This window comes from Budorcas taxicolor, chromosome 5, assembly GCF_023091745.1.
Source record: "Budorcas taxicolor isolate Tak-1 chromosome 5, Takin1.1, whole genome shotgun sequence".
Lineage (NCBI taxonomy): Eukaryota > Metazoa > Chordata > Mammalia > Artiodactyla > Bovidae > Budorcas > Budorcas taxicolor.
In genome coordinates, this window is record NC_068914.1 from 70,030,927 (window position 1) to 70,045,122 (window position 14,196).

A 14,196-nucleotide genomic window follows, 5' to 3' on the forward strand; every position below is an offset into this window, starting at 1 on the left:
TTTTCTCATTTCGGATCACTAGAAATGGAACAAAGAATTATTTGAAATTCTTGATTTATATTTCTAAATTGAGTAGGCAGTTTTTTGGGACATTTGTTAATTTTCCAAGCAGTACATATTCATTGTCATACAATTAGGAAATATAGATAAGCAAAAGAGAAAATAAAAATTTCCATAAATCTGCCTGTGAATTAAAATCAGTTTACTGTCTACTATGAGTTTTACCTTATTTGATCACTTGGTTAATGTGGTTATAGCCAGCTGTTTCTTGTTTAAAATTCTTTTTGCAGTTTCCAAGTAATCTGTAGGGTACTGTTAGAATATTCTTTTTTTTTTTTAAACAATCTTAATTATTTTAATATCTGTTGATGATCCTTGCTTTGTCAGTTATTTTATGAGGACTTCAGAATGCTGAATATCTAATTCTGACATTTTTTCTACAGTTGTTTTTTTTTTAATTTATTTAAATTGGAGGTTAATTACTTTACAATACACTTATTTGTTAACATTATTCTAGAAGAAGAATTTTCCTTTACCAGCTACAGTTGGGAACCAACTGTACTGTCTCCTCATAGACAGTGTAAACACACTTTTTTTTTTTCCTGCCAAGCTGTATGGCTTGTGGAATCTTAGTTCCCTGACCAGGGAATGAACCCAGGCCCTTGGCAGTGGAGAGTAGAGAATTCTAAAGGCTGGACTACCAGGGAATTCCCTCTTTTTCCCTTTAAATACCACTTTTCACAGGAAGGAGTTGATGTCAGCATGCATGCTTAATTTTTTCTGGGCTAATGACATGTGTTTTTTTAAGATACACATTTTTAATGGTTTTGGTAAATGTGGCATGTAGTACCTTAAAATGCAAATAGTGGCTCAGATGGTTAAGAATCTGTCTGCAATGCGGGAGACCTGAGTTCAGTCCCTGGGTCAGGAAGATCCCTGGAGAAGGGAATGGCAACCCACTCCAGTATTCTTGCCTGGAGGATCCCATGGATAGAGGAGCCTTTCAGATACCTTTGTGTCTTTTGGTCTTCTATTTTTTCTGCTTTTAACACATCCAGTAATAAAAATGATGAAATATTTAAGATTCAGAAATCAAAGAGGTGTGAAGAATTTACATATTCTATAAACATTTCCTGTAAAGATTCTCTTGTAAGCAACTGTTTTGATAGTTCTGTTTTGACATAATTTTGTAAAAAAGCATATGTCACCTGTCAGTTTAATTAATTCCTTTCTAAAATATTTATGACTTAAAATGATTTTTAAATTTTTGTCTATCTTAATTATTTTAATATCTGTTGATGATCCTTGCTTTGTCAGTTATTTTATGAGGACTTCAGAATGCTGAATATCTAATTCTGACATTTTTTCTGCAGTTGTTTTTTTTAAAAATTTATTTAAATTAAAAATCAAACTTAGGGAAAGGGAGACTCCTTCATATTTTCTCTTTCACTTGGACCTTGAATTAAAATTATAGACCCTGACAGTAGGTTCTCCAATATCTCTAATGACTTTCATCTTGAATTCAAGACTTAGCAAAATAATTTATTTAAATTCAGTTTTTGATCAATAGTTCTTTACTGGCAGTGCAGAACATTACATAACCTTGTGAAGAACCCACTGCTTCAAGAGGCAGCTATGCAACCTTCAGAAGTGTAAGATAGTCATGAGATCTGTTGACTTCAATATTGGGGATCTTATTGTATCATGTTCTGATTGTAAAATGTCAAATAGCATTTGACATTTAATTAAACTTATGTTTTAACCTATAAGAAATCACTTTGAAGAATCTTAACAGTTGGATTGAGAAGAAATTGGAAATTCATAATGACCAATTCTCTTTTCATTGCCTGAATACATGATATCCATCAGTTCCCTGTGGACATAGCCTTTTGTCTTACCACTCTAGAGTAAACATTAGTTGATACTTTTGCTTTCCACAAAATCTTTGGCTTTTGAAGCAAAAGATGCTTCAGCCTTTGCTGCCAGGTATGGCTGTAGCTATATGTGCCAGAATTATCTGAATATAAAGCCCGTACTCTTGTGCCTAAGAGTGATTTATTCTTAGAACATTTGGGTTCCTGGTTTTCTGGGAAGAGATTTGGACTTGTGGGAGAGAAAAGGCTAGACTGATAAGTATGTAATGGGTTTAAAACTGACCTTAAACTGGTGGTACTGTAATATTTCAGTTTTCTGAAAATATCAGTAGATAGATCCAAAATATATTTCCAAACAGTAAACAGCTAAAGAAGCCTCTGTGATTCTTAAATACTCCAAGTTTCACATAGGACAGCTCCTTCGGGCCTGTGTAGCAAATCAGAGGTGGTAGATGTTGGCACAGGTAGCTGCTGCTGCAATAGGAAGTAAGCATAGTGAACTTGATGTTGACACACAGAAAAACTCAAAGCATTGTGAGTCACTGTTTTAGCAGGCTGCAGCTTAAAGCAGCTGGGTAAACTCATAGAGACTCAGATTGTAAATATTTTAGGTCTTGAGTATTAGTAGCTATGGATGATATGTAAATAAATGGGCATAGCTATGTCACAGAACGGTTTTATTTACAAAATAGGTGCCAGGCTGGATTTGCCTGCAGGCTGTAGTTTGCTGACCACTAACTTTGAGGCAAATAAAAATTATTTCTTGAAGGCATCACTCTTACACTAAGTATAATTTTTACTTCAGTGATCACTGACTTGTGAATTCTGTATTCAGTATTGCTTAAGAATCTGAAAACTATAAAAACAAAAGACTTTCATTTGAAAAGTTACTGTTTTTGAAATGTACTGCTTAAAAAGGGAGTCAGTAGATCTCTTCATTCCCAAATACTGAATATAAAAATCAGTTACCCTAGCAGTTTTAGAATATGAGTCATCTCCTTCAAGGAAGATGGGGTGTGTGTGTGTGTGTGTGTGTGTGTGTGTGTGTGTGTGTGTGTTCCTACAAAAGCACATAATTTATGTTTTTGGGTTTAGTACTTGCCCTGTTGGTGAAGTTAAATGCTAATATTTGGTTTACCTTTAAAATTTATATTACCTGGAGTGAAAGAATGACTCTTTTTCTAAGAGTCTTATGAAAGGTTTAACTTGATTTGGCTTGGTTGTAACTGTGTGGGTACTTGTATTTCAGAAACTTTGCTGACTTTTAATAAAAATCTGAGTATGTAATTTTTTGCCTGGAATATCTTAGTGTATTTTATCTCTCAGCTATTATGCTTATTTTGCTGTTTCTTAAATAACTAATGCTATACTGTGCATACTATAAAGGCGAACAGCTGCTTGGAGAACTACAAGTGAAGAAAAGAAAGCATTAGATCAAGCTAGTGAAGAGATTTGGAATGATTTTCGAGAAGCTGCAGAAGCACATCGACAAGTTAGAAAATACGTTATGAGCTGGATCAAGCCTGGGATGACAATGATAGAAATCTGGTAAAAGGAATATGTTTCTGTAAGAATGTGATAAAAAAGTGTTTTTAGCTCTGACTCTTCAGGTTTATAATGTTTGTCTTTGATTACTGCCTTGCCAAAGATCTTTAAATGAAGGCTCTAGAAATACCTTCTGTAATCCTCATAGTGTTGATGTAACGAGGAAACCGTAAGAGGGTGTTTGTGTCTCATCCACCCTGTTGTGTGCTCATATTCTCATACGTACAGATGCACGCATCCCTGGCTCTTATTTTCTGTTTGGAAACCTGTTATTTTGCTAGCCAACAAGTAATATTAAAATTCTGGGACACAAAACATTTATAATGCAATGAAGAAAGTGATTATTTCTCCAGTTTTCCCCTTGAGAAATAATTAGCTGTAGGGCAACTTAATTCTCTGATTCTAAGAATTTTTAAAACTTACAACATTGAGAAAAATGTAATCAGCCTTTAGTCTAAGTCAAGAATCTTATTTCCTGATAAGTTGAAAGTGGATCATGTTTTTCTAGTGGATTTCTAGTGGATTAAATTCTCTTTATATTTTTAGAGATGAACTGTTTTCATAGTAGTTATTTAGTCGGAGAACTGTTACTTGGTCACATCCAGAAGGTGCTCAGATCACTCCCAGAAAGTAATTTAAGAGTTTCAGTCAGCTTTCTGAACTTGATGAGCTGTAAGGTACATCAAGGGTAAGAATGTAAAAGTAAAGAAGTTCCTTTCTCTTTTTTTAGTGAGAAGCTGGAAGACTGTTCACGAAAGTTAATAAAAGAGAATGGATTAAACGCAGGCCTGGCATTTCCTACCGGGTGTTCTCTGAATAACTGTGCTGCCCATTATACTCCCAATGCTGGTGACACAACAGTATTACAGTATGATGACATCTGTAAGATAGACTTTGGAACACATATAAGTGGTGAGTTCTTAGAAATAATTCCTTGGGTAGGGCTGTAGATGTTGAACTCTGAACATTTTCCCTTTCTGATGTCTCACTTTTCAGTAGAGCTATTAATACGTTGAGGCAGATTTTGAGATTTATGTTAAAGCATCCTACTTAATGGAATTCAGTGAAAACTGTTGGGTAATTGAGGTTTGTTACCTCTTACAGCAAGGATTGAAAAAGAGAATCTTACATTTTCATTCAGGTCTTTGTTTCAGGCTTTTTTATTCATATAATAACAGTAAACATTTACTCAGAACCTTTGAGTTTACCAACCTTTGTATATAATTGTTAGCTTTTCTCAGTTCTTTCCTACACCCTGTTAGGTAAGTACGTTTTACTTTCACTTAACAGGTGAGAAAGCAAAGCTTAGATTTAAACACTTGAGGTCTTACTAACTGGAGAAGCTAGTTGATGGTTAGTGTCCTGTGGACCTGTACATTTCTCTGCCCACTTGTGCTACTTAGTTCTCCAGGCTTTCTCAGTTTGATTTGCTTTTATTTTTGTATAACTGCCTGGTGAGTACTGAATTGGCGCTTTCTTGAAGTAACCCTGGAATTAATTTTGTCATTTTGAAACAGTGATTATGAATGCTGTCTAGGGACTTGAAGTTCTGCCTTCATTAGAGCGCATCATTTTGTTTTCCTGTTAATTAGCAAGGTTAATTTAGATGCTATAAAGTAGGTAATTTGACTAACTGATAATTAAACACAAATTTTATCTTTCAGGTAGGATTATCGATTGTGCTTTTACTGTCACTTTTAATCCCAAATATGATACATTATTAAAAGCTGTAAAAGATGCCACTAACACTGGAATAAAGGTATGTGAACTGTAAGCACCGTCTCATTTAATATATTTTGAGCACTTTATAGCCTGTTTAAGGACTTTGGGTTATGTAAGACTGGTCTACCACCCTTAGAGTTTTAAGTGAGTTATTGTAGTACAGTGTATGGAAGGCTTTTATAGGTGAAGTTATTTCTGATTGTCCCTTATTTTAAGATATTAAAAACTTAAGTTCCTGTAAAATTCTGTACCTTGAGTAACAGAGTATACGTGATTCTATTCTTAGTGTGCCGGAATTGATGTTCGTCTCTGTGATGTTGGTGAGGCTATCCAAGAAGTTATGGAATCCTATGAAGTTGAAATAGATGGGAAGACATATCAAGGTATGTTATCTAAAAATGCATCTTATTTTGAAATGTCTTAACTTGGCAGAAATAATTTTGCAAGATGGTGTTGAGTGCTTTCTTTGGGTCAGCTGCTGTATCTTTCTCTCTTGGAAATTGAGAATATAAAGAGGGGAAACAAGGGAAATGACCTGTTAATGGTAGGAATTCTGTGGTAGCTAGTTGCTGGGAACTGTTAGTCTACTCTGGTCGCTGTTAAGACATGGGAGGATTTATCCCAGGGTGACCAGATGTAGGCTAGATTTTCTGTGACTAGTTACAAGGCTCAGGCAGAAGTAAGAGGCCCTTTCCATTGATGACTCCTCCCCTCTATTTTTATGTTGAATTCAAAATTGAGAGACCAGTTAATTCCTTGTGTTAATCCCTTCCTGTAATGTTTATTCCCTTTACTGCCTAGTCTTTCACAGCCATTGCCAATCTACACAATACAATCTATACACAATCTATACAGAGTCACCTGTATGTTCTGGCATTGTCAGTCCAGCCTTTCTCCACTTCCCAGGGTCTGTCCGACCACTTTCCAGCCACCATTCTCCTTCCTAATCTATGCTCATTGCTCTCTGTGTCTCTTGTCTTAAAAACTTCCCTATGGAATATTTCCTACATTTTCTTTAACCAAATCGAGGAAGCATGGAGACGCTCATGCTCGTTGCCCCTCAGGAAACTCACATCATTCAGTGGTCCTTGCATTCCCCTGCTGATACTTTTGGACTTGGTGTCTCTCCCAACTGCACAGTGTTTCTTTCCTGTAAGACTTGATGGTGCCCATCCTTGTTGCTCTCTTGCAGATCCTTAAACCTGTGAACATCTGTACAAATAACAAATTCTTTGAAAAAAATTTTTTTTACCTTTTATTAATTTTTACTTGGGTTTTTTTTTTTGGTTGCAGTGAGTTTTCGTTGCTGCCTGCAGGCTTTGTTGCCATATACGGGCTTCTCATTGTGGTGGCTTCTCTTGTTATACAGCACAGGCTCTAGGCACGCAGGCTTCAGTATTGCGACTCTCCGGGCTTAACTGCTCCATGACATGTGGAATCTTCCTGGCCCAGGGATAGAACCCGTGTCCCTTGCACTGGCAGGAGGATTCTTATCCACTGTACTACCAGGGAGGTCCCACATAAAAAATTCTTAAGGCTTCTCACACATGGATGGGAGGTGTTAACAGCTAATGAAGAAAACTTGCTTTGGAGTTAGGCAAGTCTATCTTTGAGCTTAGATAACTTCTTTTTATTTTTTGGTTTTAATTTTTTTTAATGTGTTTGTTTTTAATTGAGGGATTAATTGCTTTACAGTATTGTGTTGGTTTCTACCAAACATCAACATGAATCAGCCACAGGTTTACCCATTTCCCCTCCTAATTGAACATCCCTCCTACCCTCCTCACCCTACCCTTCTAGGTTGTTATCTAGCCCTGATTTGAGTTCCCTGACTCATACAGCAAGTTCCCATTGGCTGGCTGTTTTACATACAGTAATATATGTTTCCATGTTACTCTCTTCATCCATCTCGCCCTCTCCTTCCTCCCCCTTGCAGCTGTGTCCATAAGTGTTCTCTATGTCTGTGTCTCCATTGCTGCTCTGCAGTTAGGCTCATCAGTACCATCTGTAGATAACATCTATAACTTTGACTGTAATGGGATTCATGATACCATGTTTTTTGTTTTGTTTTTGAGAAATGTAAATGTTATGACATGCCTGGAATTTATTAGTATTCAAAAAATATTTGTTGTTTCCCACACCCAGTTTTGGGATTGGTCCCGCAACAAATAATACTTAAGTTTCTCTCAGATTATCTTTCCCTTCCATTTTCTCCTTATTCTGCAACCTTGGTTGGAATGTGGTCTGCCTTTCAAGGCACAGTAGGTGATAGTTTGACTTAAGGTTTAGTCACCATATAACAGTTTCTTGCATGAAATGTTGAAATCCTTAATATCTACATTCTTACCTCTTCCATTAAGCCGATGCAGCATTTTAGGTTCTATTCTTTCAGCATCTGCTTTTGTCTTTTTTGTCAGTTATTGTGTTGATCAGGGTTCTTAGTTGCTGCTGCTGCTGCTAAGTCGCTTCAGTCGTGTCCGACTCTGTGCGACCCCATAGACGGCACCTCACCAGGCTCCCCATCCGTGGGATTCTCCAGGCAAGAACACTGGAGTGGGTTGCCATTTCCTTCTCCAGTGCGTGAAAGTGAAGTCGCTCAGTCTTTTCCGATTCTTAACGACCCCATGGACTGCAGCCCACCAGGCTCCTCTGCCCATGGGATTTTCCAGGCAAGGGTACTGGAGTGGGGTACCATTGCCTTCTCTGGTTCTTAGTTGAGGGTAGCAGAATTCATTTTTACTAATTTAAGCAGAAAGAGTATAGACAGATCATGACATTTAGAAGATGAAGAAATGGACTACAGGCTGAACTTTTAAGAAGCAATTTCCCTAAACCACGTAACAGAACCAGGGTAGGCTATCAAGGGAGTGGAAGCTATAGAATTAGAAAATAACCATGATAGCTGTTGGTTCCAGAATCAGCCTGCCACTGTCCACAGCCTGTGTACCTTGAGCCTTGCTTCTTCTGTGTAACTTGGTTATATGTGTTAGGTTGGGATAGCTAAGAAATGTTTTTAAGTGTATTTTTGGTTGGTCTAGGGGGTCAGTTTGTTGGGTCTTGGAGGAGTAGTAATGCTTGCTGAATTTTAAAGCAAATTTAGCTTGTCATTTATATAAGAAGGAAGACTTTTTTAAAAAGCTAACTGAGAGTCTTATTTTTCTGCACCACCCCTAAATTTGTAATATGCTTGTCATTGCTAAATATTTGGGGGAAAAATAACAAACCCTTGCTACCTAATTCTGCCTTAGAAGAAAGGTAACTCACATTGGATTCTGTAGAGAATTCTAATACTGTAGAACTAGATTTTTTTTTTAAGCTTCTATTGTGGAATATAACAAAAACTGAAAATACACACAACTTAAAAACTTGAACTAAACAATTGTAGAAGTTATGTAACCTCACCCCTTGAAAAATAAAATATTGCCAGCATTACAGAAGCCCCCCAGCTTTATATACCCCTTCTCGGTTACAGAAGGCTTCTTCAAATAAGCCGTTATCTAAAGATTTGCATTTCCTTTTATCTTTACCTAATTATGCATCCCTAAACATTTAGTATATTATGCTTAATTTTGAATTGTATGTGTGCGTGTATATGTATAGGATTTCATCATATCTATATAATTGTGCCTTTTGCTCATTTGGTCGTATCTCAGGTCAGTATATCCCTAGCTTTTCATTTTTATTGTTAAGTGTTCCACTGTGTAAACATACTCAGTTTGTTTATTCCGTCATTGATTCTAGGACTTTGGGGTTGTTTCGATTTTCTTTTTTACCACTTTAAATGTTGATGTAATAATAAAATTTAGGGTTTCTTAATACTGTCGTTTTGACACAATCCTTATTTTCAAATTACCTTTTGGTTCATAACCATAATACATATTTTTCTTGATTGTAATGCTTATATACATGGTATTTTATGCCTAGATGGACCGTAGATGGTCCATAGATAGACCCCCATTATGTCCTCATCACATAATTTATTCTTTTTCCATTATTTTCCCTACTCCTGGTTTTTAATCTGTAACATTACAATAAATAACTTTATATCCCTCTAGTTTTCCAGTTTGTATTTAACTATCTTAATGTGGAGTTGGGCTTTTCTGGTAGCTCAGCTGGTAAAGAATCTACCTGCAACGCAGGAGACCCAGGTTTGATCCCTGGGTTGGGAAGATCGCCTGGAGAAGGATATGGCAACCCACTCCCAGTATTCTTGCTTGGGAAATCCCATGGACAGAGGAGCCTGGTAGGCTATAGTCCATGGAGTCACAAGAGTTGGACACAACTTAGCGACTAAACCACCAGACGACTAATGTGGGGTTATTTAATAGCACCAAACCTGATTTTTAAGTAAATGCTTGAACTCTGTACCAAAGGCCAAGATATCTGTTTGTGCCTTGAAACCCTGAATAAGTTTTTTTTCTATTATGCCAGTGAAACCAATCCGTAATCTAAATGGACATTCAATTGGGCCATATAGAATACATGCTGGGAAAACAGTGCCCATTGTGAAAGGAGGAGAGGCAACAAGAATGGAGGTATGTATGCCATTAGCACTATTCTTCTGTGAAGCATTTTGACTTCTTTTTTCTTCCGAACTATGAAGCTGGTAGTAGTTGAGTATATAGTGTGTTGAGCAAAATTAACTTGCCACTCATACTAACTCCAACAGGAATTGGGCTCTTTGAGTGTGCAGATTGTGTCTGGTCACACTGGGGCCCAATTGGCTGTGCAAGTGAGGCATGTCAGAGGTTTAGTCGATACTTATTTATTGAGCATCGTGTTGGTGCCAGTCTCTAGTAGGCACTGAGATGTATAATAGTAGTGAGCAAAATTTCCTGCTCATGTAAAGTCTGCGTTCTAATAGACGACACAGAGATCAAAAGTGCTAAGGAGGTACATCGGGAAAAGGCAGATAAGGACTGCCAGGTGTGTGATTTCTTACACTAAATGGGAAATACCTCAGCCTGAAGTTAAGATGGGAATTTTAATTCATTCTCAGTTTTTCTTCATTTCCCTTTACTCATATATTTCTAGGAAGGAGAAGTATATGCCATTGAAACCTTTGGTAGCACAGGAAAAGGTGTGGTTCATGATGATATGGAATGTTCACATTACATGAAAAATTTTGATGTTGGACATGTGCCAATAAGGTGAGAGGCTATTCTTTTTCTAAGATTGATGAGTTTCTCTTCCCAGTTAACAGCATTTTAAAATGTGTGATGGACATCCACAGTGGTACATTCATAAATGCACAGTTCTATAGCCTAACAATAAGGTCTGTAAATTTCTATAATTCAGCAAAAAAAAAGCCCTATTAGAAATGTTAACTGAGATGAAATGATCTAAGTATTCTCTTCATATCTTGTTTCCAATAATTGTAATAATTACAGATTATTACTTTGCTGGCATTCTTAGGTTTTTGTTACTATTTTCCCATTGGTAAACTTTGTATTTTTATTTACTTTTTAAAACCTTTTTGGATATGATTGAAGCATCTTCTTTATGATCAGATCTTTTTCAGTTTGATGCTGAAATTTCCCCCAAAAGGGGAATTCCCACCTTACTATTATTGATGTTTGTACTTGAAATTTAACACTGCATGCATAGACATATAATATATAACCTTCATCTGGTCTCCTCTCCATCTGCCATCTGTAATTGAGTATTATACAGTCTGGTTTTTGGAAGTTGAAAGAGGCAGCAAAGAGAGTTTTTTGAACTTTAATTACTAAGTAAAGTCATAATTTTGAGTTTTCCTTAATGGGGGAAATGAGTTGGTAACTTTTTAGCCAACTATTAATCTTTCACTTTTCTCTTAGGCTTCCAAGAACAAAACACTTGTTAAATGTCATCAATGAAAACTTTGGCACTCTTGCCTTCTGCCGCAGATGGCTGGATCGTTTGGGAGAAAGTAAATACTTGATGGCTCTGAAGAATCTGTGTGACTTGGGCATTGTAGACCCATATCCACCATTATGTGACATTAAAGGATCATATACAGCACAGTTTGAACATACCATACTTTTGCGTCCAACATGTAAAGAAGTTGTCAGCCGAGGAGATGACTATTAAACTTAGTCCAAAGTCACCGCAACACCTTTTATTTTCTAAGCTTTGTTGGAATACATTATACCAGATTTAATTTGCAACATGTTGTCTTAACAGTGGACTTATGTAATATTTTTATCCATGTTTAAAAAGGAAGGAATTTGATCAAAGGCAAACCATTTAATGTCATTAACCAAGGAAAAAGCTTCCAGGACTTTGAAATGTTAACCATTTTCTGTCTGTAAAGCTCCAAATAGTTAGGAATGACTTATACATTTTGTTTCAAACACCTAAGAGATGCTTTTCAGATATTTATATTGCCATATTCGTAATTGAATGCTTTGAATGACTACATCCAGTTCTGCGCCTATATACCCTCTGGTATTGCTTTTTAACCTTCCTGGAATCCATTTTCTAAAAAATAAAGACATTTTCAGATCTGAGAGCTATATTTCAATGTCTGTGGTTGTAATTCTGTATAGGAAATAGTTTAGCATAGCATAACATAGGAAAATGTAGAGCTTTTTGTCTGGATTGTAGACCCCCACACTGAAACTTTCCTTCTGACTGAGTGGCTAAAAAGAACTATACATACATAACGTGGGAGGAGAATTTTCTAAGTTAATATACAGCTCTAGGAATATTTTGCCTTTACTTTTTTTAGGACAGTATTAATGCTTGTCTTTCATTTAACCCCTTGATATTAGAAAGATATAATTAAAACATAACTTAGTAGGAACATTATGCCAACTTAAAACCCTGATTTACTAACATCTCAACATTTAGATCCTTTGTCCAGTGGTAGTAGTTACTGAAAAATGTATTTAGCTTACTCAGTAAGCCAAAGGGGCACTTAAAACCACAGAAAGAAAAACAGTACTTTCCATGTTTAGATCTCATTCTAGTTATTTCAGTTACTACGCTTTTTCATTATGAACCAAATTCTCTAGCACCCTGCCCCTGGACTGGCTTGAATTCATAACATCCTGGGTGGTATTTGACTTTCAGGAAGCAAAGTTACAGTGGCACTCAGAGCAGCTAAGTATGTAAGTTGAATGTAAGATGCCAAATATTTGAACTGAACCCCACAGTTCTTAAACAGATTGCTTGAATTCTGTGTAAATGATTTGTTGGGAATGTTCCCACATAATTTCAAAATTGTGTACCAGGGTAAAGCCTTAATTTGTATATGCTTTAGCACAGATTGCCTCGGGGATGCTGTTTAGTTTGTGTTGTGTTTTAACGTTTTTCTCATAGGAGAAACCTGACTTCTGTACTAAATCATTTACTATACATTAAAAAGCTGCTCTTTCATATTTGAGCTACAAATGAATGTTACCTTGTGGGATACACAGCCTAGGTTTTAGCTGTATGAGCCATGTTTATTATGGTGCTAATGTTCAATAGCTACCTTTGAATAATTTCTCCATTTCCTGTGATGGTGTGCAGTGGCAGGGCTCACCAGTTCACTCCTGGATGTGTTAAACAGGGCTCGGACTCTCCAGCTAGCTCTTTTGGGGGTTTGGTGGGAGGTATAAAGTATTTTTATTTCTAAACCCAAGAACTTTAGAACTGAGTCAAGCATTGGGAGCTTTGTAAGATCTCTAGCAGTAGTGACCTTCTAACTAATTGTAAGCTCCAAGCTCCCTTCCCAAGTTGGGAGCAGTGGCTTTACTGCATGCCCCTGAAATGGCTGGAAGGGATATGATCTTGTAAATAGGAAAGCTGTTACTTAAAAAAAAAAATTGTATTGTTTACCTGGTAGCAATGTATCTCTTGAAAATCATTTTGTCATGTTTACAATGATGTACCTTATTGGTAACAAATTATTAGTTTGATGTTTAACAATAGTGCCTTTAGTAAATTATTTTACAACCAAAATATGTTGTTTTTTTGTTAGATAAATTTAACAGAATGTAGAAATCCACATTGAGATATACTGTAAGAAACCTTGACTTGGTTTTAGTTTTGTTAAATAGCCTTAATTTTTTTTTTAGAGCAGTTTTAGGTTCATAGCACAACTGAGCATGAAGTACAGAGTTCCCATAGTCCCCTTTCCTTGACTTCACACACACGCCTCCCCCATCGGTTTTAGTTTTAAGGGTTTAAAAAGTAAAGGGCTAGCAACTGTACCACTATAAACAACATAGCTTCCAGAGTTGTTTTTAAACTGTTGCACTAAAATTAGGTACACTAAAAGGTATAGTTTAATCCTTGATGTTAAAAAAGGCTAGACTCAAGTATCTTGACCACAATAAATCTTTAATGAGGTATAATTACATTAACAGTTGAGGTAACAACTTGCATAGGTATTTAATAGATGAATACTTTTAAACCTTAGCCATTTAAACTCAAGCTGTAGTTTCAGCATGAATGATTTATCTGTGAAGTGATAAATTCTCATTGCACTTCATGATCAGCTGCCCCTGAGGATTTCAACCTGCAAGCAAACCTACCTGAGAAAAAAGATAAATGATTTTCCAGTGGTTAACAGCGAGCTAAGATGTGAACATGTCTATAGAGGTTAGTGGATGATCTTTCCGAATACAGTTAGCAGCAGCAGGACTTTAAAAATACCTAATAAGGTTGTTAGGGAAGAGCAATGAGTATTTCATACTATACTTTTAATAAAATGCAAGTGTAATTTTAATTTCAAAAAGGGCCCAATGTTTGAATATCTAAAAGGGTTTTAGTAGTCACATAATACTAGCAAGGGCAATTTAATCCAGCTTTAGTTACTTATTCTAAGTGAGATGCTTAACATTTTGCTCAGATGCTGATTTTGAACAGTTCTATGTCCTATGCAGTTTTTTTCTCTTCAAGACTGATTTCTATCCCTTTAAACCAAAAATCTCAAGATACAATAGTACAAAACTAGATCTAATGTTAAATATATAAAATGAACTCGTATCCAAGTTGAACTGAACTTGTATTACACCATAATATACTGTTTGCTACATTCTTTTTTTTTTTAATGACTGCTTTATTAGAATCTGGACAAACGTTT

At 36.2% G+C, this 14,196-nt stretch overlaps 1 protein-coding gene across 2 annotated transcripts in view; it reads left to right on the forward strand.

Moving 5' to 3' along the window:
- The window catches only part of METAP2 (methionyl aminopeptidase 2), a 492,318-nt gene that overhangs the window by 17,612 nt on the left and 460,510 nt on the right, over window positions 1-14,196 (forward strand). Inside the window, exons 5-11 of one of the 2 annotated variants that reach the window (XM_052640400.1) lie at window positions 3,261-3,422; window positions 4,150-4,331; window positions 5,084-5,178; window positions 5,428-5,524; window positions 9,573-9,676; window positions 10,176-10,291; window positions 10,961-11,225. In XM_052640400.1, the coding sequence (XP_052496360.1) occupies window positions 3,261-3,422; window positions 4,150-4,331; window positions 5,084-5,178; window positions 5,428-5,524; window positions 9,573-9,676; window positions 10,176-10,291; window positions 10,961-11,213 (1,009 nt within the window). In that variant the 3' untranslated portion in view covers window positions 11,214-11,225. Of the gene's footprint in view, window positions 1-3,260; window positions 3,423-4,149; window positions 4,332-5,083; window positions 5,179-5,427; window positions 5,525-9,572; window positions 9,677-10,175; window positions 10,292-10,960; window positions 11,633-14,196 lie in introns of those variants that run through there. The other variant, XM_052640399.1, reaches the window with a different exon arrangement.